Below are 25,967 nucleotides of genomic sequence, written 5' to 3' on the forward strand. Positions count from 1 at the left end.
TGCGTGTATCGGGAAGGGGAACAAAAACCTTTTGTTCTTCCCTCCCAAGTCTCAAAGATGAGCTTTGTATATATAAGTTGGGTGCCTCTTGCTAATCTTTCCATTGTTTTAGAGTTGGCTTTATCATTCTGATCAAGGTTTGTGCTGAGTGCACTGGGTGCTACAGTGACATGCCTCTTGTTTACACAGCCCTCATTACCTTGTTGCTCCTTTTATTCTGTATGTAGACTCCTGGTCTCTACTGAAGCAATAAGAATGCGGCCAAAGGCTCACCTATTCCAGCATTCTGTTCTCACAGTGGCTAACCAGGTGCCCCCAAAGGAAGCCCACCAGAAGGACCTTTGCTGGCCGGCACTTCCCCCACTTGCAATTCCCAGCAACTGGCATTCACAGAGAATACTGCTCCCGACAGTGGAGGGGAGAACACAGTAGCCATTAACAGCAGCCTCCATGACTTTGGCTAAACCCCATTTAAAGCTACCCAGGTTGTCGGCTGTTACTTGATTTTGTGGGAGCGAATCCCATAGTTTCACTAGGCACTGTGCAAAGTAGTGCACCTTGGGGTGGCCCAGTAATACGGGTTGCCAGTAGATTCAGGAAAGCCAAAATGAAATGTGTCTCTTCCTACAGTAAGAACATAGGTAGAGCTCTACTGTACTGGATCAGACTAAAGGCCAATCTAGCCCAGCATCCTGGACAACCAGAGCAGGACACCAGCACAGCAACATTTCCTCCACTTGTGATTCCCAGCAACTGGTATTCAGAAGCATACTGCCACCAGCAGCAGAGATAGAACATAGCCACAGTACTGTAGTTAGTAGCCACAGTGTAGTAGCATAGCTGTCAAGTCCTCCCTTTTTTAAAGGGAAATTCCCTTATGCTGAATAGGCTTCCTCGTGAGAAAAGGGAAAACTTGACAGCTATGGTGTCTTACCTTACACTCCATGAATTTGCCTAATGCTCTTTTAAAGCAGTCCAGGTTGGTGACCTCCACTACATCTTGTAAGAGCAAACCCCATCATTTAACTATGTGCTGTGAATTTTCATCTGTCCTGTCCTGGTTAGAAAGCCCATTTATTTAGTTAGGGGGGGGGAGTTCCCCAGGCTGTGTACAACTACAAAAGTTGTAGCTGAAACATAGCTATAGTCCCCAAACCAATTAAAAACCAATATGCACACAAACTTTATCATTAAAAACCAAAGATAGAATTGGTAAAGCTTTGAGAACTTTCCCATGTTGTGTGTTGGAAGCAGAAAACTACTTGAGGGCATAAATTATGTCTGTATGTGGTATCTGGGGTTCGGAGGAAAGTCAAACTGTGGGCCAGATTGAGCCTATTTCTCGCCTTCCAATCTACGGTATCACTTTGAACAGCTGTTCAGTTTAGCACACAGTTGTGAGGGTTTTTTTTCTTGGGGGGGGGAGAACAGCAGCTGCCCCGTGGCACTTCATCTGGGTAGCAAAACTGCAGGTGCCTTTCCCACCCAGTTTCTCCTGCCACCTGCTCCTGCATCGCTGGCATGGCAGCACCCACAGATCATACTTGTCTTCCCCCTCCAGGCATTTCAGGCCCGCAGAAAGTCCCAGGTTCACTCTCCAGAGTCTCCAGGAAAGACTTGGAAAAATTGGACCCTGGGCCTTTCTGTATGCAAAGCAGATACTCCGCCACTCAGCTGTGACTCTTGCCCAGACAATTCCTGCTGCCAGTGCGCTGCTTGGCGGTGGAGCATCACATTTCAGATCGACAAAATGTAAATATTGAAATGCGGCAAAGAACCCACATTTAAAACGCCTGTGCTGCATTTAAAATGCATTTATTGTGCTGATTTGCTTATATGGCGTGCAGAAATGTAACTTGCTTGGGTGCAGGATTATTGTGATGCTTAATCCTTCAAGCGTATGTTACAGATATCCAAAATGTCACCATGGAAAGGGTGCAGGACACATTTAATAAGATCAGTCTAATACTCAGCTGTAGGGCATCTGCCTTGCATGTAGAAGGCCCCAGGTTCCATCCCTGGTGTCTCCAGGTAGGGCTGGGAAAAAGTCTTTTCTGCCTGAAATCCTTGCTGCCTTTTCAGTGTGGACAGTACTGAACTGGATGAAGGCCGGGGTGGGGGGTGGGGATTGACTCCCTGCATAAGAGCAACTTCCTGTGTTGTTCCTATATAAACAGTTAAGGGCGTTAAATGAATAAAATATTTCTTGGTGGAGGGGTGGGGACATAGTAAACCTGCTTGTTTTGTAGTAGAGGATGCAGCTTTGAAAGGGTTCTTAGAAGGCTTTTTGCTGTGTGAAACTGCATATCCCACTCTCATCCTCTCTCTCTGGCTACGTGTGACTTTGACTCCACCTCGAAATGGCTCTTGCCTGTCCTCTTTTGTCTTAGAGCACGCCACTGGGTGGGAGAGATTAAAGGGTGGAGCACGGCATCTTTTGTGCTTACCGGCACCTCTGCTCCCAGCCAGCGGAAGAGAGAGGGAGGGGGGTTGTTTACTACTTTCTACTCTGAATAACATGCCAATCATCTGGATCCGCCCTCCGTGCCATCCAATTGGTTCCTTCGGAAATTCCACCTTTATGGCTGGGCTCTGCAAAGCTGGCTGACTAGTCGGGATTTTTCTTTTTTTGTTTTTTTGGCAAATGATCCAACTGGGCATCGTGCAGAGCAATGCTGCTGCAATAGAACCGGGGAAACTCTTGCTTCTAGCTGGGATGTAGTAAAATAATTGCTTCCTGTAAACAGGAGAGTGTCTGTGCATTTAACAGAGCAGGGCGGGGGGGAGGGGGTGCTTCCAGGGAAGGAATATGCAATCTTGGCTTTAAATTGATAGAGGCAACCCCTGCCTTGCGTTTTTGTATTTTTTTAAGAGCAATTTCCAGAGCGCAGTCCTCCTTTATATATCTCCCAATTTTATTGTGCTCATTTCTAAATGCAGGGTTTTCTTATTGATATGTGAGCTGCTACGGTAGGAGAAACGGCATGCATGCTGAACTCAAAGGTGGTTTGTTTCGGCTGGGGGAGGAAAGCCTTTTGTCCCACTTCCTTTGCATCTTCCTATCTGTTCATCTCCCACTTTTATGCTCTTGAGAAAAGGCTTAGACGCCTCGTCTGTTTATTAATAATGGCACTGAAAGGAGCATGGCGGCGGAACACGCGCATGGAACCATTTTGGGATGCAGGCAGCCAGGGGGAAACAAAGCACTGGGCGACTCACATTCACTCCACCCCCCACCCACCCCAATCTAGTATTAGGTTTCCCTGCCTTCCACAACAGTTTCGAATTAGCGGTTGGTTGTAGGAAAAGTAGGGTTGTTGTGTTAAGATCAATGTTGTGGTGTGAGTGGGGGGTGGGGGGCAGGAGGGAGAAAAGCTTTTTGCTATGACCTGAATTAGGTTTCCTATTTCCACACAGCACAATGTGCCTGTATTCAGTATGACAGAGGAGTAGTGGACATGAATTATTTGTGACAGGGTTGCTTGGAACATGTGGCGTGGAGTCCTCTTGCAGAATGCAGTTGCTCCAATATTAACATGGATAGTTTGGGTAGTGAATGCTCGCAAGCTTGCACACACACACACACACACACACACACACACACCCTTTTCCTGGCCAGAAGTGTGTTGGAAAGGTGATGCTTCAGGTTAGGTGCTTGAAGCGTTTTTATTTTGTTTTATCTTGTCGGCCAGAATTGTTGCTTTTTCATCTCTCAGAGTATTAAATGTGGGAGTCATGCTAAGAGAAGCTCTAGAAACTCTTTGCATGGGAATTTGCCCTTTTTATTATTATAATAGAAGCCGGCGGATTTGATTCAGTCTGTTGTGAAAGATCAATGAAACGTCAACAGAAAGGGCTCCATGAGGTTTTTATTTTACAAATTCCCCTTATTGTACACCGTTAGTCTTAAACAGCACAGCACTTGCATCACAAAGGGGACATGCAGCCCCCTTGGTCTAATAGAACAGAATCCATAGGTCACAGTTTGGCAATGCCTTGATTTGAACCAGCTAAAAATGTCACAAAATAATGAGAGAACTTCCAGATTGTTCAGAATTCTTCATTGGAGTGGTGTGAAGCAGGAGAGACAAAAGGTGGGGAGTGGCGCATCCGGCATGATAACAGCAGGAGGTTATGGTTTTGAGGGGGGGGGATATGGGGGGTATAAAAGGGAAATTTTCCTATGCGAAATAGGGTAATTTGCATTGGGGGCTTTTTAGTTTGCTTCAAAAAATCTTAGGGTGTCCCCAAGAGTGATCCAATTGCAGCATGTTTGCTTTACTTACGTTTAGTAAACACAGTAGAAAACTTTGAAACTACCAAGCTCACCTGATACTGTATTTGCAATTGCCCCCACACCCCATATTCGCCATTGACTGGACTTAATTGTCCAGGCGTCCTTTACCTTTTTTACCTATTTGCAATTGGCACCCATTCCTTCTAACTAATGTATTTATAACTGGAAATCTGTCCATTTTAGAAGAATTTCTGCTTCGCTTCACTAGGTTTGGAGCATCCAAAGTTCATGGTCCATCCTTGTCCTGAAACTTGTTTGGCTATATGAAAACCTCTAAATCTTAGCCTCAGTTCCTTCTCTCTTGCAAGGATGTTGTGAGCATTATTCAGAATTTGTGGTTTTGTCCTCCAATGCGTGTTTATCACACCAGTCAGTCCCCCACCCCCCTTGTGTACAGTGTCAAAACACAGCTTTTACAGTAGTCTGCAAAGAATATGATGAAAGTGTCCTAAAGCATTTCTGAATGGTGTCAATTTTTTCCAAATTGAAGAGCAGGACAGAACAGGCTGCATGTTAGTGGTTTACACTGTTTCTCTAGAACACTCTCATTCTGTCAGAATTGAACTGAGCCGGTTTGGCCTGACCATGTGGCCCAAGCTTCTGGATGCAAAGTAGTAAGTGGCACAACTGATGGTGTATTAAATAAGAAGGGAAATGGTTGGTACTCTGGTTGATCCAGTGCACATAAAATAATGTTAATGGTTTAAAGAACTCCGCCTCCTTTCTTAAGTTTAATGCCTAGATGTAGTAGAAGCATGGAAGATTTGTGAGTATTACTAGGATGGAAATTTAGTATTTTGTCGACTAATTGGTAGATCTTGCTTTGAAAATCACTATAGCCTCCCCAGGAGTAGAGTGAGGCATTGCCACTGATTTCTTGTGTATGTTCATAAAAACACGACGTTTGAGTGGAGGGGACAGATAAAAGGAGATATTTTTGTTCCTAGGCTTCAGCATGAAAAATCTTGGTTCAGTACCTAAGTCTCAGGTGTGAATGTTGCCCACCCAGTTTTGCAAAACATGATTTGGCCATGACTCATGGTTGAATAGATTTGGCAGTGGCAAACTTGGGTTTGCCCCAGTATAATGTATGAAACGACCAGACAGGTAGGGGTGTGTGTGTGTGTGTGTGTGTGTGTGTGTGTGTCTGCTTTTGGGTGGATATATTTATAAGGGATTGTAAAAGACATGATCAGTCTTTGGCACATTAATGGTGCAGGAGTGGGGATCCTATATCTTCTCACTCAACCCTGTTAGTGTTTTTCAGCAAGCCACTCTTCTTGGACTTTCTCCATACGAAATGTGGGGATGTGGCTGGTCTGGCCTACCTTACAGGTTCGTTGCAGGCGTTATTGAGAATCTGCAGCTCTCTGAGTGCAGTGATAATAATAAATAATAATGTTCTGTAATAATAAATAGGCGCTTGGGTGAGCACATTGCCAAGATATAAAAATCACGAGCCAATTAAAATAAAATACAAGGCCACTTTAAGTCCCCCCAATAGCTTTTAAAAAGCTCTTGCTTATCTTCATTTAAGTTCTAGCTTTTCTTTCTTTCTTTCTTTCTTTCTTTCTTTCTTTCTTTCTTTCTTTCTTTCTTTCTTTCTTTCTTTCTTTCTTTCTTTCCTCCCCACCCCACCCCACCCTACCCTACCCTACCCTTACACGGTTTGGCTGTGACCAGACGTAGGGATGTGCGTGGCAAAAGCAAGCTAATGGAACTTTTTGTTCTGTCTAGACATTTTAGGAGCAATGTTGACAATAAACGAGGCAAAGAAAATCCGGCAGATTAAGTAAGAAGGCAAGCCTGATAACCACATGCAGCAATAGGAGGTGTGGGAGAGAGACTAGTATTTCTCTGTGTTCCAGGCTGCTTTAATGGGCCTGCCTCTGTCTTCTGTTCCCTGTCATTGACGATTTTTATGAATATGAAACAAATGTTGGCTGGAAAACAACCTTTCTGGAATCTGTAGTACAATATGTGTTGAATGGATTATGGAGGCATCTTTTAAAAAAATCCAGAAGGATTTCCTTTCTATACGCGATTTATCTCTGAGTGGCTGGGATTCTTTGGTGTTTTGTTTTTTGAATAAAAAAAGTGATGAAAGAACATAGATACCGAAAAACCTGCATTTAACTTGGCATTTAATTATTTTTACTCATCCCAATAGGGACCCAGGTGGCGCTGTGGGTTAATCCACAGAGTCTAGGGCTTGCTGATCAGAAGGTCGGCGGTTCGAATCCCTGCAACGGGGTGAGCTCCCGTTGCTCGGTCCCAGCTCCTGCCCACCTAGCAGTTCGAAAGCACATCAAAGTGCAAGTAGATAAATAGGGACCGCTCCGGCGGGAAGGTAAACGGCGTTTCTGTGTGCTGCTCTGGTTCGCCAGAAGCAGCTTTGTCATGCTGGCCACATGACCCGGAAGCTGTCTGCGGACAAACGCTGGCTCCCTTGGCCTATAGAGCGAGATGAGCGCCGCAACCCCAGAGTCGGACACGACTGGACCTTTACCTTTACGTTTACCTTTACCTTTGCTCAGGGGCCCCTTTACCTTTACGTTTACTCATCCCAATAAGGCTTCCAGGGCACACGAATTAAAGAAAAGCAGACCATCACTTCAAATGAATAGTTCCACATTAATTATCTAGTTATTCAGGGGTAGACACTGGCCATGTGCACACATGTATTTTCTAGAATCAATTGGCTCTAAGTACTTGGTTATGTATAAAATTTCTATGCTGCCCTTCATCTGAAGACTACAGGGCAGTTTACAGTTTGTAGTGTACACACAATGTAGATCTACTGCGTATATTTTGCCCCTGAAAAACACATCTTGTGAAACTAGTTTGATTCCAAAAATGAAAGCACGTTGCAGATTAATTCTGTATTACCTGCAGTGTGTCCAGTTGAAAACAAATGTAGCGGTCCCAGCAATTGTTAGTGTGTGTGTGTCTCCATATCTTCCCAATGGTGTTGTGGGTAGGTGTATACCGTATAAGACGACCCCCGACTTTTGAGAATATTTTCCTGGGTTAAAAAGTAGTCTTATACGCAGGAATATACAGTACCAATATTGCAGTTGACACATCCTTCTTCATTTATCTGGAGGAAAAGTTGTGGATCACCAAATCAAGGGGAGAATTTGCAAATGTATTTCAAGTGCTCAAATCCGCCCTTGTAGATGGCAGTGTGTTCATGGCAGAGTAGAGATTTGAACTGGGTACTTATCTCCTACTTTGCTATGCTAGTTCTCACATCTAGAATGGAAATCTGTTTAATATTAAAACACATTCTCTCCCCCCTCCCCACATAACCCATCAGCCGTAGTCAAGTGGTCAGGGATGGTGTGAGTTGTCAGCAATAGGCAAAATTACTTCCTTTCTCCTTTTGCTACCCTGTTATATGCAAACAGATTAAAGAACATTCCTTGACCCAGTTACAGTTGTATTTTTGAAAATAGGCATAGTGCATGTCAGTTGATGGGTTTATGCAGTTGATTTGTACGTGTCTTGTGTGATAATGCATGCAAACAGCTATTATATATCCTACTAACATTTTTTGAAAACGCATTATCTAAAAGATAATGCAACCTTTAAATATAGTGCAAACGTATTTATGCATCTGCTTCCTTCCTTCCTCCCTCTCTCCCCCCTCTTTTTGACGTGTGACTGAATCTAAGATTCAAAGTTTTGTTTAAATGGATAGACATGATGCACATTTGTGGGAGAGCTGAGCTGTGCGTGAAAAGCTTCCAATGCTCTGAATTTCATTGTCCTTGGATTGCAGTGGAAGTTCCCTGCAATGCATCCTGGTTGATGTGTTGAGACAGCATCACTGCCCTGAGATTTCCTACCCGCCTCCTTATAAGCAGGTCATTGCTGTTTGTGTTGGCAAAGCTGTAAAGCCTTGTGTAAGGCAGGAGGAGGAGGTGTTGGCAGCATATCATGTGACTCTGCTCCAGACTCATAAACAACCATGTCATGTGGTCTGTCCAGGGCTTCAGCGTAAAAGAATATGAAGGGACCTGGGTCTTTTATCTCTTCTCTTTCAGCCATTAGGATGATGCTTATATGCATATATTATGGGACTGACTGACTAGTAGATTAACCAGGTCTCTTCCCCCAACTTCTTCCATTTAGTTATATGGCTGCTTCTTTCCCTGGTATGTTTTGTTGCAAAGACTCGTATGCTAGTGTTTTTTGGTCTTTAAATGCAGGTTTTAAATCACCAACCCCAGTTGGTGCCTCTCTCCCCCATCCCCTTTTGGTAAGTTGTCTGTCTAGATTCTAGAATATTGGGGAGGAAAGCATTCTTCGTACAGTATTTCAAGGGCTTCAGGTTTTCTTTTCAATTCTTGCTCAAATAATGCAAGTTACAGTACCACTTGTAACACTACCTGTATGTTGTTATGTACAACCAGGGCAAACTTATTTGCATAAGCACAGTTAATAATGCAAATGAAGAAAATTCAGTTTGGCTTGAAATAGTTCATTATAGTTGAGTTTCTAAACAAAAGCAGATGCCCCATCAGTGAGCTACAGCCTTCCACGAATATTGAGAGAGGGCAAAGAGGTGTGGGTGGATTTCACCATCCACCATGTCCACCAGCCCCCAGTCAGCATGGCCCAATGCCAAAGATAATGGTTCAGCAAAATCTGGAAAGCCAAAAGTTCACAACTCCTGCATTAGATTGTTTTGGATCAGTGGGCTGCCCTTTAGAACATTAAGTTTAAAGTTTCATTATTTTTGAACATTTACAGTTTGAAAAGCTTTTGGCAGGAGGTTTTTTTTTTTTAGTTCAACCCTCTTAACTCATCTATAAAAATGCTTTGCTTGAATTTGGTGGCTTGTGTACAGCTAAATGTTTTTTGAAGAGGACCTATTAAAATTAACCAGCCCACATTAAGTCATATTCACACTGTACATTTAAAGTGCTATAATTACATTTTAAACAGTCAGGACGATCCCCCCCCCAATAATTCTAGGAATAGTGTGGTAGTTCAGTGTTTCCCAACCTTGTGCCTCCAGATGTTTTCGGACTACAATTCCCATCATTCCTGACCACTGGTCTTGCTAGCTAGGGATGATGGGAGTTGTAGTCCAAAAACATCTGGAGGCACACGGTTGGGAAACACTGCGGTAGTTTGTTAAAGGTGCTGAAAATTGTGGGGAGGCCTCCTATTCCCCCCATAGAGCTACAATTGCTAGAGTTTTCTGAGAAGAGGGATTGATTGTTAAACCACTCTTGTTTATTGCAGCTCCATGAGGGAAATGGGGGTTAGAGAGTTGTTAGGAGGCCCCTATTCCCTTCAGAGGCTACAATTTCCAGAGTGGTTTAACAGGCAATCCTCCTTCCCAGGAAATCCTAGGAATTGTAGCTTGTGGAGGGAACAAGAGTTTCCTAGCAACTATCAGCAACCTTATCAAACTACAGTTCCCATAATTCTTTGGGAGATGCCATTGTTGTTTAAAGTGGTATCATAGTGCTTTAAATGTATGGTGTGAATGTGGCCTTAGTCATCCATGAATTGCAGTAGGTCTCCTGTGAGTATGAGTAACATTTGATACAACCCTATATCTCTGCCTACGTCCCCATCACTAATCATTACATTATACTCTGGCATATGTTTTTTGTTTGTTTTTTAAAAACCCAGCAAGGGAACCGTCCATGTTTTTATATCTAATGAATTACCTCTTTTGCAGCCTCCAGCACAGTCTCGCTCGCATAAGGGGTGCTGCTGCTGCTGCTTGATTGCTACCCAGCCCTCACACATGGGTATCTGCAATACTCATCTCTACTTGGGAACAGTTGCCTTAATCCAGGGATGAAAGAGAGGGTGGAATGGCTGTTTTTCAGCTCTTTCTTTTATAATGGGAGCTGAATTTACAAGCAAAATAGGACTGGTATGACTCTATTGCTAATTATCCCCGTAATGACTTCAGCCTATGGCTCTTTTTGTTTTGTTTCAGGGGTTCCTAATTGTTTGCAAAACATGTTCTGAGGTTGGCATCACTTGCCAGAACTTGCTCTGGAAGTTTTCCTTTCATTTCAAAACTCCCAGATGAGTTCACTTGAACTTGGGGTTTTTTTTGGGGGGGGTGCGGCTTGATACAGAGCAGCATGTATGTGGGGCCGTCTGCATTTTGAAGAAGGAAGCATTCTAGGATTTTGGTAAAGGGACCAAGTGTGGACTTGGACACCATGGCAGCTTAATTGCAAATGTGGTGGTAGAACACTTTCAGGAATGCACTGCTTGAGACTATAGGTGGAAGAATTTCACAGTATTATTTTTAAACGAACAACAACACTTCCTTGCATGAGAAGGAGGGACCGTTTATTGGTGACTAGAGCAGTTGTTTTGCATGCAGAACGTTCCAGCCTCTTCAGTTAAAAGGCTTTCATGAAGCACGTAATGGGAAAGGTCTCTCTCCCCTGCTCTCTCATTGCCTGAGACCCTGGAAAGCTGCTGCCAGTCAGTGTTGGCCTAGATCAGGAATGGGGAGGTGCCCAGGCCCTTCCCCTCACTGGCCCTGCTCCCTGCCCTACAGGAGTACTTTTGCATGACTGGAAAATGCCCTTGAACCCTGATTCTGTCTTATTCCAACCTGCGGTCCTCCAGATAATAATAATAATAATAATAATAATAATAATAATAATAATAATAATAATAATAATAATATATTATTTATACCCCGCCCATCTGGGTGGGCCTCCCCAACCACTCTGGGCGGCTTCCAACTGAATATTAAAAACAGTACAGCATCAAACATTAAAAACTTCCCTAAACAGGGCCGCCTTCAGCTGTCTTCTGAAAGTAGAATAGTTACTTATTGCCTTGACATCTGCTGGGAGGGCGTTCCACAGGGCGGGTGCCACTACCGAGAAGGCCCTCTGTCTGGTTCCCTGTAACCTCAATTCTTGCAATGAGGGAACCGCCAGAAGGCCCTCGGTGCTGGACCTCAGTGTCCGGGCTGAATGGTGGGGGTGGAGACGCTCCTTCAGGTATACAGGACCGAGGCCATTGAGGGCTTTAAAGGTCAGTACCAACACTTTGAATTGTGCTCGGAAACGTACTGGGAGCCAGTGTAGATCTCTCAGGACCGGTGTTATGTGGTCTGATTCAGAATGAGTTTTCCGCCACCGGCGCTCTAGCCGTCTCAGCGATTGTTTCATCACCCTCAGCTCTGGGGAAAACCACGGGGCTGTCTGGGCTCCATGCAATCGGAGAGGGCGCTTCGGAGCCAGACAGTCAATAGCCCTGGTTAACTCCACATTCCAGCGGGCCACCAGGGAATCAGCTGAAAGGCCATCAACATGGGATAAAACATCCCCTACCACTCTCTGGAAGCCAATTGGATCCATTAAGTGGCGGGGGCGGACCATCTGAATCGGTCCCACCTCCCTGCAGAGGGGAAGAGTCGCGGAGAAGTCCAGTTGCACCAGGAAGTGATCTGACCATGACACTTCTTTTGTTTCACTTTTACTTAATGTCAGATCACCAACATCCATAGAGGTAAACACCAGGTCTAAGGCATGTCCGCGGCTATGAGTTGGGCCAGACTTATTCAGGGACAGCCCCATGGCGGCCACGCTTTCCACGAAGTCCCAAGCGGCCCCTTGTAGGTTCGTGTCGGCATGGATGTTAAAATCCCCTAGGACAACCAAACTAGGTGTCTCCAGGAGAACATCCGCCACGACCTGAAGCAGCTCGGACAGGGAATCCTCGGTGCAGCGGGGATGTTGCTGATCTACAGCTCCCATCAACTCCAGCAAACATGGCCAATGGCCTATTAATGGTCTTGTCATTTAGCAACATCTGGATGGCCAACGGGTTGCCCACACTTGCTCTTTGCTTGCCTGGGAGGGACGCCTGTGTGTGGAAACCTCTGCCTTTTGTGTGGTTGGAATATAGTCCTCTGTAGAAGTCATATGCATTGTTCCACTTTCTGCTACCCGTGGCCCTAGCCTAGTCAGTGAGGCTGAACTGGGCCAGAAAGACACATAATTAGCCACATCCAGCATGGAAGGCTGAGTTAGAAGCTGGGGCTGTTTGGAGTTGTAGTCCAAAACACATAGAGGTTATCAGATTGGGGGATGGCTGAATTAGAAGCTCCTGGTGACCAAATGCAGCTTCTTGGTTGCATTTCTTGACTATTCCTAATGTTGTATTGAATATAGTTGGGCAATATGTTTTAGTACTTCTATCAGTATTATATGTTGATAACCAGTAGCAGGGATTGAAAACTTTTGGGCCCTCCAGAACTACAACTCCCTCCAGCCCTGGTCAGCATGGCTAAGGATTATGAGAGTTGTAGTTCACATCAAAAAATTTAAAGCGCTATGGTACCACTTTAAATGGTAATGGCTTTCCCCTAAAGAATTCTGGGAGCTGTAGTTTAAGAGTACTGAAAGTTGTTTGACACAGAGCTATAATACTCAGAGAGGGAACTATAACTCTGTCAAGGGGAGTAAGGGTCTCCCAATAGTTCTCAACAGCCTTAACAAACTACAGGTTCAGAATTTATTTGGGGAGAAACCATGACTATTTAAAGTGGCTTTATAGTACTTCAAATGTATAGTGAATGTGGCCCTGGAGGGCTAGAGATTCCCTCCTCCTCACTTACAGCTTGACACAGTACAGAAGATTTAAAAATGACTCCTACCCCCAAATTGTACACTTTCTGCTCAAACCATTTTGCATTAACAGAACTATAGAGAGAAACGAAAAGTAGAAAAGGAGTTACCGTATCTTTCAGACATTTTGATGTGGAGCTGTATATCAGGCATGTAATTTACACATAAATGGTCTCTGGTACCAGGTCTGAGATGTACTGCCAAACCCCACTTTGTGTGTTTGAGCTTGGAGACGCTGCTTCAGTTAGGCTTCTCTTTTGCAAAAAAACAAAAACAGCCCTGGGTTTGTTTCTCCCTGGGACACAAACCTGCCTTGTTAGGAAATCGGCAAAGTTTGGGAGCCCACAATACCTCGCATAGCTCTGCACACAGCAACAAAGTGTAAAAATGGGGCCCTCGGCACAAACAAGCAGTGGAGCGATAAATATAGAATACCGTCTCAATTCCACTTTCATTAGTCATGGACGGACAGTTGAGAGTTTAATAAACTTATAAGGAATATTGAAACAGCTTTGCATTTAAAGCAACTCATCAAGTGTTTAAAGTTGGTGTGTTTTTTAAATGCATATGAGGGTGCCCTTCCTTTTTTGAGGACATCGTCACGAGAAATGTGGATTAATGGAGATGAAAAAATATTGATAAAAGATCTGTTCTGTACAAGAGCGTGCTTTCTTTGCTTTCTCTCACACACATATACACACTGTCCTTTTCCCTTCCCAATCTCTTCTGGTAAACACCAAATGATATGTCAGCCTTATAGCAATGTTAAACATTACACCTGGTGGAATAATTTTTCTGTCGCACATTTCAAGTTGTTAACCTCGGCTGCCCTTAGAAGAGGCCTTCAGTCTCCAGTATCTTTTCCTTAGTCGGGGAGAAGTCTGCTCACAGCTAGGGGTCTGTTTTTGAGAATCATTTGCCATGTGGCTTGCTGCTTAAATGTTTTGGGTGGGCGACAGCATAGCTGTAGGCTGTGGCGAGGTGGCTGGCTGAGAGTTAGCATAGCTTGGGTGTGGCAAACCTTTGGCCCTCTAGATTTTGCTGGACTACAACTCCAGTCAGTCCCAGCAAGTACCGTATGGCCAATGGCAAGGGATGATGGGAATTGTTATTTCACTTAAAGCTCACTTCCCACGAGACATCCGGAAGCAATTTACAATACAAAGGCTGAATATATTAAAAAAAATATAAAAATAAAATAAAAGAGCTGAATATATAAAACAGCTGAATATATAAAAAACAACTTTCAAATATTCAAAATACATTTGGGATGTCACCTCCCACCCCATCCAAGGATCTGTCACTTGCCCTGGCAAAAGATGAATTTTTGGAACTTATTAAGAAAAACCCAATAATACTGTATTTAGCAATATATAACTCTGTATGGAATTTGTTAGTGCAAATATTTATAGTGTCTATTATCCCCCCCCCAAAAAAATACAGAGGTCCCTCAACTTACGAATTACTTGACATCTGAAGTTTTCGACTTAGGAATGGAACAAATGGCCGCACGCTTACAAATTTTTTCTACATCCGAACGGAAACTGTTGGCGGTTTTAAATGCGGTTTCCTCGACTTGCGATTTTTTTAATGCGATTTCCTCAACTTACAAATTTTTCCTAATATTTTTTTCCTATGGGAATCCACTTTTCGACTTACAAAATTTTCGACCTACGAGTGTGCATTCAGAACGGATTAAGTTCGTAAGTCGAGGGACCCTGTATTTGAAGTGTTGCTTTAGGTTAGGTTCTTAACTTTATTATTTTAAGCTTTATAAAATAAAGCACTGTGACATTCTGAAATACTTTGTCTCCAGGAACTTTGGGTTCCATTTAATGATAGTGTTATATGTTTGAATTAATGTTACTAGTGCAATGCTCCGCCAGACTTGTGAACTGCTTGCTGATTGATGTCCAGTTCTAAGACGTTTGGTGCTGCATTGTTCTTTTTCCTCCCCCCCCCCAAGATTTGGTTTTAATATTAATATTTTTATTGTTCTTGTTAAATCCTCAATAGGTTGGTATTTCAACCAGTCACCTCAGTCAATCAATTGAAAGCAAGGCAATTAATTGGCAAGGTTTTTGAAGCTTAATTCGATTAGGGTCTGTATGTATTAGTACAAGTCTCAAATGTAACTCCCCCAACCAGATGTTGTTAATTCTGGAAATGTAAGTGGTAGCAGGAGGGAGGGACTGCTATGTGGGAAGATCCTCAGAATATCTTGGAAGCCTCCGTTGGATAAGAGTGGCTCTGGTAGGATGTAAACAGGGAACATATGGTGGTTCCTGAAATGAATTTGGGTCAAATGTAATTCTTGGATGGTAGACAGCATGCCCTGAGTTGCTGTTGGGACAGCAGAATCTTTCTATGCTCTTTGCAAGTGCAAGCAGTTGTGTGCAAACTCTGGAGTTTAAAGCAAGAGCAGATAATTGCTTGCAGTTCTTAGCACCTGTGAACGACAGTGAGAATGAAAAGCTATAAATAAGGGCCTAGCAGGCGATTACTCCTTCCCCAGCCTGTTCTCCCCTGACCACCACCTTCAAGAAATCTTCTAATTGTGGTTTAATTATCAGGAAGCTAAAGGAAGCCATTCAGTGTTCTCATGCTTGGTGTTATGACGCTTTCCTCCTGTGAGTTCCTCCTCACAGAAGTGTCATGTCTTTTATCCCATAGCTGCCAAGTTATCCCTTTTTAACAGGGATTTTCCCTTATGCTGAATAGGCTTCCTCGTGAGAAAAGTGAAAACTTGGCAGCTATGCTTTTATCCCACCCACCCCATCTCTTTCTTTATTAAGCTGCTCTGGCGAAGAAGAGGATTTACCCAGTGAGGCAGGAGTGGGGAGTATGCAAAGTTAGGCCACATTCAGGGCATTCACTTAAAGCCCTATCATACCACTTTAAACCATCATGGCATCCCCAAAAGAGTTGTGGGAAATGTAGTCTGTTAAGGGTACTGAGATTTAGTAGGAGACGCCATTCCCCTCACAAAACTACACTTCCCACAGTTCCCTGTGAAGAGGGATTGATTGTTAAACCAATGGCTCTTTCCATCTGTCCTTTGTTCAGAAGAGGCTAGGATTCCAATCCTGACATTCAGTTAAATGTGGGCACATTTAAGGGTTGTGTGTGTTCAGTGTAGGAGAGGCCCATTCGGTACAAACAGGAACTGTGTAGGAAGAGCAGATAGCCTCTCATATAATGCGGATTTTTGAAGGGATATTTAAAAGACATTCAACTGGGCACTATAGATGGTACTATTGGGCATCCTGGCACCCATAGGTGCCATGTTGATAACCTCTGATTTAAGAAATTTAAAATGCACTGAATGAATACAGTGGTACCTCGCAAGACGAATGCCCTGCAAGACGAATGTGTCTTGTGATCTAATGGTGATTCACAAGACGAATTCGTTTTGCGAAAAATTCGGCTTGCGAATCGCAGTTTCACATAGGAATGCATTGGAAATTTAAATAATGCGTTCCTATGGGCAAAAAAAGAAATTTCAATGCATTCCTATGGGAAACCGCGATTCACAAGACGAATTTTTTGCAAAACAAATGTACTCGCGGAATGAATTAAATTCGTCTTGCTAGGCACTACTGTACAATAATGTGTTCTGAAGGGCAATTTCTGTCGGATGATGTCAAGCAGATAGTTAGAAAACACATTTTAAAAGCCTCTTCCAAGATTTAATACGAGTTACTATTTCCAAGTTCCACTTTTTGTGAGTGAAATTAGGCACGTTCATATACACAGCTCATATACAAATGCATAAGTCATATACAAATGCTCATCACCTTCTGAATTCCCTTCTTGAGACAAAAGTTTTGTTGAAGTACTCAATTGGATGGGGATTTGTTTTAATTTTGGGGTTTGTGGGAAGGATAGGGCTTGGCGAGAGCAAAGGGAAGACTTGACTATCATTTTACAAGAAAGGGAAGAATATTTCTTTTAAAAACTAAAAAGAAAAAAAAAAGAAAACCACCACACTTGGCAACTCTGTGTCTGCCCGCGTGCGACTGGCTCCCTGCCAATCTTGGCGGAGGCTGTGGCCTTCGCTTGCCAGGCGTCTTACGCTGCTGGCTACGTTTCTTCATTCCCTCCAACTGACTGTTTATTCACCTGATTGTTCTGTTTCAGCCTCGGTGAAGTCATGGCGACCTTTTGAGGCATTCCAGAAAACTTAGTGTGTTTGCTCTGTTATGCTTCGACAAAATAATTTACGGAGAGGACTTCCCACGACACAGTCTTGTGTTCAAAAGACAGTAGTATGGTCCCCCTAATACTGAAACTGCCCCCTTTTTTCTTTTAAATAATTTACTTTTTTTTAGGAATGTGAGAAATTGCTTCATTTGTATGTTTTCCCTTCTGTTGTCTGCTCTCCTCAGAGTCTCAAGGCAGAGAGGACTCTCTTTATAAACAAAGCAAAACTATATATATTCAACAATAAAAGAGGGGAAGCATCCCATTTGTTTGTTTGTTTGTTTGTTTGTTTGTTCTTATGCATTTATAGCCAAATATTGCTCAAGGCACTGTACATGGACCTCTCCTCCACCCCCATTCCATTTAATCTCCACAACAGTCCTCTGAGGTGGGTTAGATGGAGAGGCAGTGACTAACCCTAGGTCACCCAGTGAGCTACATGGCCAGGTGAACCTTGATCTCTCACATCCTAGTCCAAACACAAACCAATACACATAAATTAACCTCACATACATTTCAAAGTAACATTTTTTTTCTTTTGCATTTTCCATTCATAGCCATCCTTTTTCTGAACTATTTTTTTTATAACACAAGAGTAGCCCACTCCAACACCTGAAGTATTAAATTGTCTTTTTTACATAAGCTGTTAACTGACTCTTCTTGATAATTATCCTCACTGGCAATTAATCAAGCTCAGTTCCCAGATATTTCTGCTCTGTCGGTTTGCAGGTACTTTCCTGTGTTTTGCCATATAATAGCCTTGTTATAGTCCAAACCTGCAGAATCTGGATCTTACTCCTATTAGGGGGACTTTCAAATCACCTGTTACTTGAGCCTTCTAACTAGAGACAGAATGGCTTCATAATAAAATAAATATTTCAAGGCACGTACTGAAAAGCATTTTCTCGAAGAGAGTGTTAAGACGAAGACTAGTGGTCTAAAGTTAACACAAATGGGCTGCAGCTCCGCTGAAGAGCTGTGTGCAGACAATCCCAGGTTCATTCCCCAGGGAGGGCTGCGAATGTCCACTCTGAAATGCTGGGGAAAGTTGCAGGAGATTGCCCATGTCCTGCTTGTGGTCAAGCCATTGTGGAAAGCAGGATGCTATACTAGATGGGCTTTTGGTCTACTCTAGTAAGGACTCTCTTGTGTACTTAAAATGATAAAAGGGCAAAAATCGAGGCCAGGAAACCAGAGGGGCTCGGTATAAACGCAGCTTGTGTTAGAAACAGCCTGTTCTGATTGTATTGTAGCTTTTTATGCTTTCTGAAACATGAGTGATGCAAGAGAACCTTGTGTAACTGTGCTCTTCAGCTCATTGATGCCAGATTAGTTTGGTGAGATGGTGTGGATGACCCATGCAGTGTTGTAGGTTTTTGTTTTCATTTGCAAATCACCCTAAATAAGTGTGCATCAAGGTACATAATATTTCTAGGTATCACAAGCTGAGCTCTAAAGGCATGGTATATATGCATGTGTCTGCGGCTTTGCTTGATATCCTTGTGTAAACGGGAAATCTTGTTACCATACTAAATCTTACGTTTTGGCACCCGTGGGGAGCAGCAATCCATCTGTTTGCAAGACGCGCTGTCTGGAGCTGCTAATGAAATCCCTTAATAGCCTTGGAGACTTCTAATATTTACGTACACTGAGCTGAGGCACAGCCCACTGCAGGCTAGCAAATCTGGCATCCAAGCAGAGAGTCCTTATGATGTCAGGTTAACACCGGTTGACTTATTTAAACTACTCGTTCAAAGTAATACTGCGAATGGTCATTTACTATCTTTAGCTGAAGACAAAAATAAGAAAACTCGCAGCCGGCTAAGGCTGCTGTGATGTCATGCAGTGTTCGCTAACAGCTCTGAACTGCTTGAGCGGGGAAATGTCAGCAAAAGAATGTTGTTAGGCTGTGTAACTTCTGTGAGGCAAGTGAAAGGGTTGAAACTGTAGCGCAGCGTTCAGACTCCTGCTTTGCAAGCCGAAGGTTCCTAGGTTCTTTCCTCGAAACCTGTCCCATGGGTGGGTGGGGGGCGACTGGGAAGAGCTGGGGGGCAGTTAGAGAGCCCCAGGTGACTGCATTCAGCTCCTGGGCCTGAGATTCCCCGCCCCTGTGCCATTGTTTGGGTTGCGTTTATGCCTTATAATGTGCCCCTTATTTATGCTGCTTTGCTCTTTTTCCTCCTCCTTACAGTGTGCCCCAGCTCATGTGGCAAACATGCTTGTACTGACCAAAATGAATGTTGCCACCCGGAGTGCTTGGGAAGCTGTACGGCCCCAAACAACAACTCTGCATGTGTGGCTTGTCGCAACTACTACCACGATGGGACCTGCGTCGCCACCTGCCCGCTCAATACGTACAAGTTTGAGGGCTGGCGCTGCATCACGAAGGAGGCCTGCTCCAAGGTGGCCTTGGAACACTTCGACTATGACAGCTTTGTGATTCATGACGATGCGTGTGTGTCCGACTGTCCTCCTGGATTTGTGCGCAATGATACTCAAAGGTAACACACACACACACACACACACACACATTGCAAGTTGCTGTATTCTTTGAGGAACAGAATTGGAGAAAGACTATTCAGACATGGAGGATATTGCAGTAGAACACCTGTCCCGTTTTCTAATATTCCGTTAACAATGCAGTACCTTTTTTTTATTATGGAGGTGTGGCTTTTTGATCAATGTACCAACTATTTATGTGCGGACCAGGGGTGGCCCATCCCGTTTAGCTGCCTGAGGCGCAACAGAAAGATGCAACCCTATGCTCGCACTGCACTGCACACCCACACCCCTTGCCACACCTCTCGAAGCCTCACTTACTGGGGTTGCACAGCTACTGCTTCTGGGTTCTGACAAGATCACATGACAGATTTTTGTCACAGACCTCTGGAGGTCTCTGTGATTTTGCAGAATTCTCACGAGATCTCGCTGGGAGCCACTGCAGCCACTTTGGCAGTGGAGGTGGGCCTGGAAACGCCACTTGAATTCTGCTACCTGAGATGGCTGTGTCAGCCCTCGGTGATGGGCAGGTGTGTGCACAGAAACTAGACTTTTTTTATTGCAGGAACATAACAGGGTTGGAGTAAGATGAGGGTCTTTTGTTATTTCCCTGGGAAGAGGGTTTGACTGTTAAACCACCTTAAGGAACTTCAGCTCTCTGAGGAGAAGGGGGGGGACTCCTAACCACTATCAGCACCCTTAAAAACACTACAGCTCCCAGGATTCTTTGAAGGAATCCATGACTGTTAAAAGCGGTGTAGTAGTGCTTTAAGCGTGTTGTGCCCACGAGGCAAGTTGAACAACACGGACAGGTATTCTTCCACTGCAGATCAACTTATTGTGCGCAGACTACTTCTGCGTTGCAGTCAATGAGTAATGAAAATCTGTGTGAACTTGCCCCTAAATCCCTTTGGCATTGTAGCATGTGTTTCATTTATAAACCTTTGGCCAAAGGGCTTGGGTGACAAATTCCGGAGGGATGACCATGTTAGTCTGTTGCAGCAAAAAGAGACAGACTAACTTAATGGGTCAGAAGTGAGCCCAGAATCTTACTTTGTTGGGTGCCATAAAAATAAAACTTTGGCATTCTCATGAGTGGATGGTTACATAAATAAATACCATCCTTCCTCTTGAACTTTTTTTAAAAAAATGTTCTGTGGAGTGTTTGCCTTTATTTGTTCAGGGATTTCATTTCCTGTTGACATCTGACTTCTTACTTATGTTAATTTATCCAAACAAACCTTCCTCTGGCCCCCCAAAGAGTTCCTACTTTATATACAGGTGCAAAGTACTGATCTTTGCCCCTAATTAGAAGCCCAGTGTTTACTGGGGAAAGTTTTTTTCCTTGCTGCCTCTGTCTGCTTGAGTTTTCAGGCGATTAAAAACACTCATAAAAAGCATAAGCTCTTTATCTGAGCCTCTGTGTGGCAATGGAGAAGATGGGAAGTGGTGAATTGAAAGCCAATGAAATTTGTAGTGTCCCCTCCTCCCTTCACCACTTGCCTTCCCATGATTAGCACTAATAGCTGCAAGGGAAGGGTTGGTAATTATTGGTGTGTTTACTTTTAATGGTTTCTGGCATGAACCAACAGGGCCATGTACTGAGAGCGCTTGAAATAAGTGTGAGGATCATTCAATCATTGGGCTGTTTTTGTTTTTTTGAATGTATTCTTTGTTTTTATGTTGTAACCTGAGACCTGCGGGTATAGGGCGGTATACAAATTAAACAAACAAACAAATAAATTTGCATGCTGCTTTTCCAAAGTTCAAACCATGCTCAAGGCGGCTTACAACATATAAAACATTACATAATTCCAAACGTAGCAATAATAGTCAGAAACAATAAACAAAACATCAAAAAGTACACAGCCAAATTGGACAATTTCCACATAAACCGTAAGATCTGAAATAAAAGTTACAAAAAATTAACAGCAACAACGTACCCACACCCCGCCACCCAGCAACGCTGCCTCCTAAACAATGTCCCAGCCCAAGATTCTGTTCAGCAGCCTCAGCTTGTGTAGCTGGAGTCAGTCAGAGCCCCACCCTCCCAGGCCAGGTGGGAAAAGGCCTGCAAGGCAGGGAGCAGTTCTTCCGGGACTGGAGTATAGTCATTGTGGGAATAGCTGACTTGAAGAATCTCCATGTAGCTCATAAAACAGAGAAGAGTCATTTCTCTGTCCCCAAGGAGCTGGCAGTAGAAATAAGAGCAGCCTTGCTGGAGCAGAGCAGAGTTCCATCTGGTCCAGCGTTCTAATATCACGTTGGTCAAGGAGATATCTCTGGGAGACCCAAGAGCTGGACATTATCATCTTCTTCATCATTATTATCCACATTTGTTAATTAATTGCCTTCTAAACCATTGTCTCAAGGCAATTTACATCAAAAAAAAAAGCTGATGGCAATTTGTCCCCACAAGGAACCAAACCACTGTGTCCTGCACCAGCTGCTGCAGCCTCCTGACCAGCCCTAAGTGTAGCCTTGCATAGAACATATTGCAGCAACCCAACCACGAGCTTCTCAGTGCAGAGAAAATTGTGGCCAAACTATATCCCTATCCAGGAACATCCATAGCAAAAGTGTTCTCCTACATACTGCCTTTCTCTCTCCAATATTGAAGGTAATATAGCCATCATGACTAAAAGCCATTACCTACCTATATTACCATCATGACTAAAAACTGGCGGCTTATGAGAAGGTGACCCTCTATAAAGTCGGGAGAGACTGGAAGTTCTCAAATATATGGACTTCTTGCCCAGTTTTATTTGCTTGAATGTCCCACCACTTCCTCCTCCCCCTCCTCTCTCCCCCCTCATTAAATGTGCACACAGAACATAATTGTTTTGATTTATTTTTGTTTATCTTGTGTTGTTTGACTATTGTTTTGCTTTTTCCTTGGGGAAGTTCAATTAAAAAAAAAACCATTGATTGAAAAATGGCAGGTTTTTGCTGATCATTTGTTGCCCATCTCTCCTGACAGCATGTTCTGCAGCCCTTGCGAAGGACCCTGCCCCAAGGTGTGCTCCTTTGAAAAGACGATAACCATTGACTCTGTCACGTCAGCAGAGTTGTTACAAGGATGCACAGAAATCAAAGGGAGCCTCGTTATCAACATTCGCCGTGGAAGTAAGAAGCAGTTTCTGTTCACTTGCTTGCTTGCACATGTTTGTGTGTGTGTGTGTGTGTGTGTGTGTGTGTGTTTAATCACCACCAGTCCTATTTTTCTAGAAAATGTAGATGAGCTTCTCCCTGGCTCTCTTAGAATGGCAGTGGCGCCTACCTGAGAGGTGCCGGAACTGAGCTCCTGTGAGCTCTGGCCAAAGAAAAGCTCCGATCAACACTGCTGTTGTTTGAGAAACGTCTCCATTTTGGACACCTTGCAAATAATGCAAGCTTCTTCTTTTTTTAAAAAAAAAAAAGTTTTCCCTTTTTAATGGTATATTTTTATTTCTTTATAAAAAGCAACAAGCTATGCAGAAGGATGGTAACGTAGTCCTTTAAAAGAAATGGAATAATGTTTGCTTGGTAGAATGCAGGCCATTTGGGAGAGCTACTTGCTAAAGCAGGCATTGGGAGGGAGGGAGGAAAGGAAGCATCCTTCAAACAGTAGGCAGACTGCAGGCAAGTTGAGTCTCCTGCCCTCTCCACTGGCATTGACTTCCCCCTTTCATCTCTGCATTACAACACCTCCTGCCTCACCAGCAGAGTTTCTCTAATAATTACAGGGACTTCCCGCCTTCCTCCATTGCGTCAGTAAGGAAAATGAGAAGATTCCTCTTGCCTGGAGTGCCTTAGCCAAATGGCCAGGGAGCATATTTAGCATTTCCATTTGGATTGTTATTGGGAACCCGAAATCTGCAAGCTTGCTTATGGGCAACTTTTCAGCTTGTAGCAAAGTTTCTAGCTCTCATGAGTGGTAGAATGGTTTGGTAATCTCTTGAATCATATTGTACTTTAACTTTTAATGTATTGCTTATATATTCAAAGCTTACTATTTCGTTTACCGGTATTATTTAAATTGTCTAGGCCAGTGCAGTAAATTTGATGATGATGGAAAACTACATTGTGCTTACCTTACCTGGTCTACCTCTGTTTATTTGGCTTCCCACCATGAATATAAGTATTTGGAAGTTTGATTGTTGAAACAGAATAAATAAAATGTGTATTAAAAGTGCATGCATATATATATATATATATATATATATATATATATATACGCACGCATATGCGCCGATACGATAAATCCACATAGTTATTACAGTTGAATTTTTAGTTTGATCTGGGTAGAATGGCCTTCACCAAACCACTGTACAGGTGCCTACAAATCCCATACATCCCAGCCACCGTTAGAATTCAGTGGTTTATGATGATGGGAATTTTAGTCCAAAACATCCAGAGGGCACCAAATTGGGGAAGGCTGGAGTAGATTATATAGTGTGGAGAGAAGCTCTGAGCGGTGGATGAAGAACCTATTTTGTTCCACAGTTGTTCAGACAATTACTGCCTCTTCTTAGATAAGGGAAATGAATTCACAGTATGACCTTGGAGGGGGGGATACTGAGATAAGGGCAACATTCACAACCATATATTTAAAGCACCATGATACCACTTTAAACAGTCATAGCTTCCTCCAAAGGATTCTGGGAGCTGTAGTGTGCTTGCCATAATTCCTGACATCCCCTTTCTTTTGAAAGAAAGAAAGGACACATTTTCCAACTTCAACCCTCTCTCTCTCTCTCTCTCTCTCTCTCTCTCTCTCTCTCTCTCTCTCTCTCTCTCTCTTTCCCTCCCAGCCTCCTCCCGAAAAACAAAGCAAAAATCCACCACCCCCAGCGTCTTCAAGAGCTTCTTCTTCTTCTTCTTCTTCTTCTTCTTCTTCTTCTTCTTCTTCTTCTTCTTCTTCTTCTTCTTCTTCTTCTTCTTCTTCTTCTTCTTCTTCTTCTTCTTCTTCTTCTTCTCTTCCTCCTCCTCTTCCACCAGGGAGGAAATAAAGGGAGATTCCCATTTGAGGTGCCCCCACACACACTTTGGGAGGGTGGGACTGAGCAAATAGCTCCTAGGCAAGTAGCCACAGGTGCCCTGTTCCCTTTTAGCCAGGCTCCTCGCCTCCTGCTCTGCATCCTGGAAAGGGGAGCAATTGCCCCCCTCGAGGCAGCAGCTGCGGCAGCTTTGAGAAGGTAGCACAGCGGCTCTTGAGATGGGAGGAAGGCAGGGACAAGATAACTGAGTTGTCTTTATTTTCCTCTCTGGACGGCTGGTGGGTCTCGGGGCTGCTCTTACCCTCTTTCCACCGTCCTCCGTGTTCCCCTCCTCCCCCTCAGTTTTGGGCTGCTGCGCATGGGGAGGCGGGGGGCACAAGCACGCTTTGGGTCTCCCACATAAGGGGGGGGGACATTCTTTCCACTGCTCAGCGGGGGGGGGGGGAACTGGGGGGGGGAGCCTGGGTTGTCATGTGTATGGGAAATTCCGGACATCTCTTAAAATTCAAAATTTCCCCCAGGACGTCATTTTAGGCTTCCGATTTCATGACATGCCTGGAATTTTTCGGACATATGGCATGCCTAGAACCGATTCTCATCCCAGAGCTGCAATTCCCAGAGTTCTCTGCGAAAATTGGATTGATTGCTAAACCACACTGGGAATTGCATAACTGGGAGGAGAATAAGAATCTTCTAACAACTCTCAGTACCCTTAACAAACTATAGCTCCCAGAATTCTTTGGGTGGGGGAAGCCATGACTGTTTAAATGCGGTATCATAGTACTTTAAATTTGGCCTATGTTTTCAAATCAAATATGGGAACAAAGAGCTGCTGCCGTTTAGAAGCTTGTGGTGTTTCTTTTTTCCCCTTGTTTCTCTTTTAGTTTTTTTTTTAATGTAAGGATGCATTTTAATGTTGGCACCTCCTATCGCATAGACGTTGGGTGGCACGTCTGTGGATTAAGGTATTTGCCCACTGGCAAAGTTTTTCCTGCAGTGTACATGATGCCCTCTTTAAATACTGGCGCCGAAGCTTCCATTTCTGCCCTCCCTGGTGCCATGAGCTGGCCTCACCAAGTACATGTCTTAACAGAATACAAGTGCTTAGTTAACGATTCGTCGGGGTAGTGAATCATACTCTGGGAAGATTCCAACCAATGCTAAACTCTTCTTCTTTTTCTTGAAATGTGTGATTTGTCTTTATTATAAACAAGCAAGGAAGAATCCAGAGAGGAACACCATAATTTTGTCTGTTTCATGAAGCCACATTTCTGCTGAACATTTAAAGGCACCATAATCCTATATAATAAAGTCCCTGTGTCTCTGCGTCCAGTCCCTGTGTCCGCGCTACTGCGC

General features: G+C 43.7%; 1 protein-coding gene across 1 annotated transcript in view; it reads left to right on the forward strand.

The window, feature by feature from the left end:
* IGF1R (insulin like growth factor 1 receptor) overlaps positions 1 to 25,967 on the forward strand; it is a 186,776-nt gene that overhangs the window by 111,141 nt on the left and 49,668 nt on the right. Inside the window, exons 3-4 of the mRNA XM_035131059.3 lie at positions 19,325 to 19,634; positions 22,613 to 22,758. Of these exons, the coding sequence (XP_034986950.2) occupies positions 19,325 to 19,634; positions 22,613 to 22,758 (456 nt within the window). The remainder of the gene's footprint in view (positions 1 to 19,324; positions 19,635 to 22,612; positions 22,759 to 25,967) is intronic.

Source organism: Zootoca vivipara, chromosome 13 (assembly GCF_965207765.1).
Source record: "Zootoca vivipara chromosome 13, rZooViv2.hap1.1, whole genome shotgun sequence".
Taxonomy (NCBI): Eukaryota; Metazoa; Chordata; class Lepidosauria; order Squamata; family Lacertidae; genus Zootoca; species Zootoca vivipara.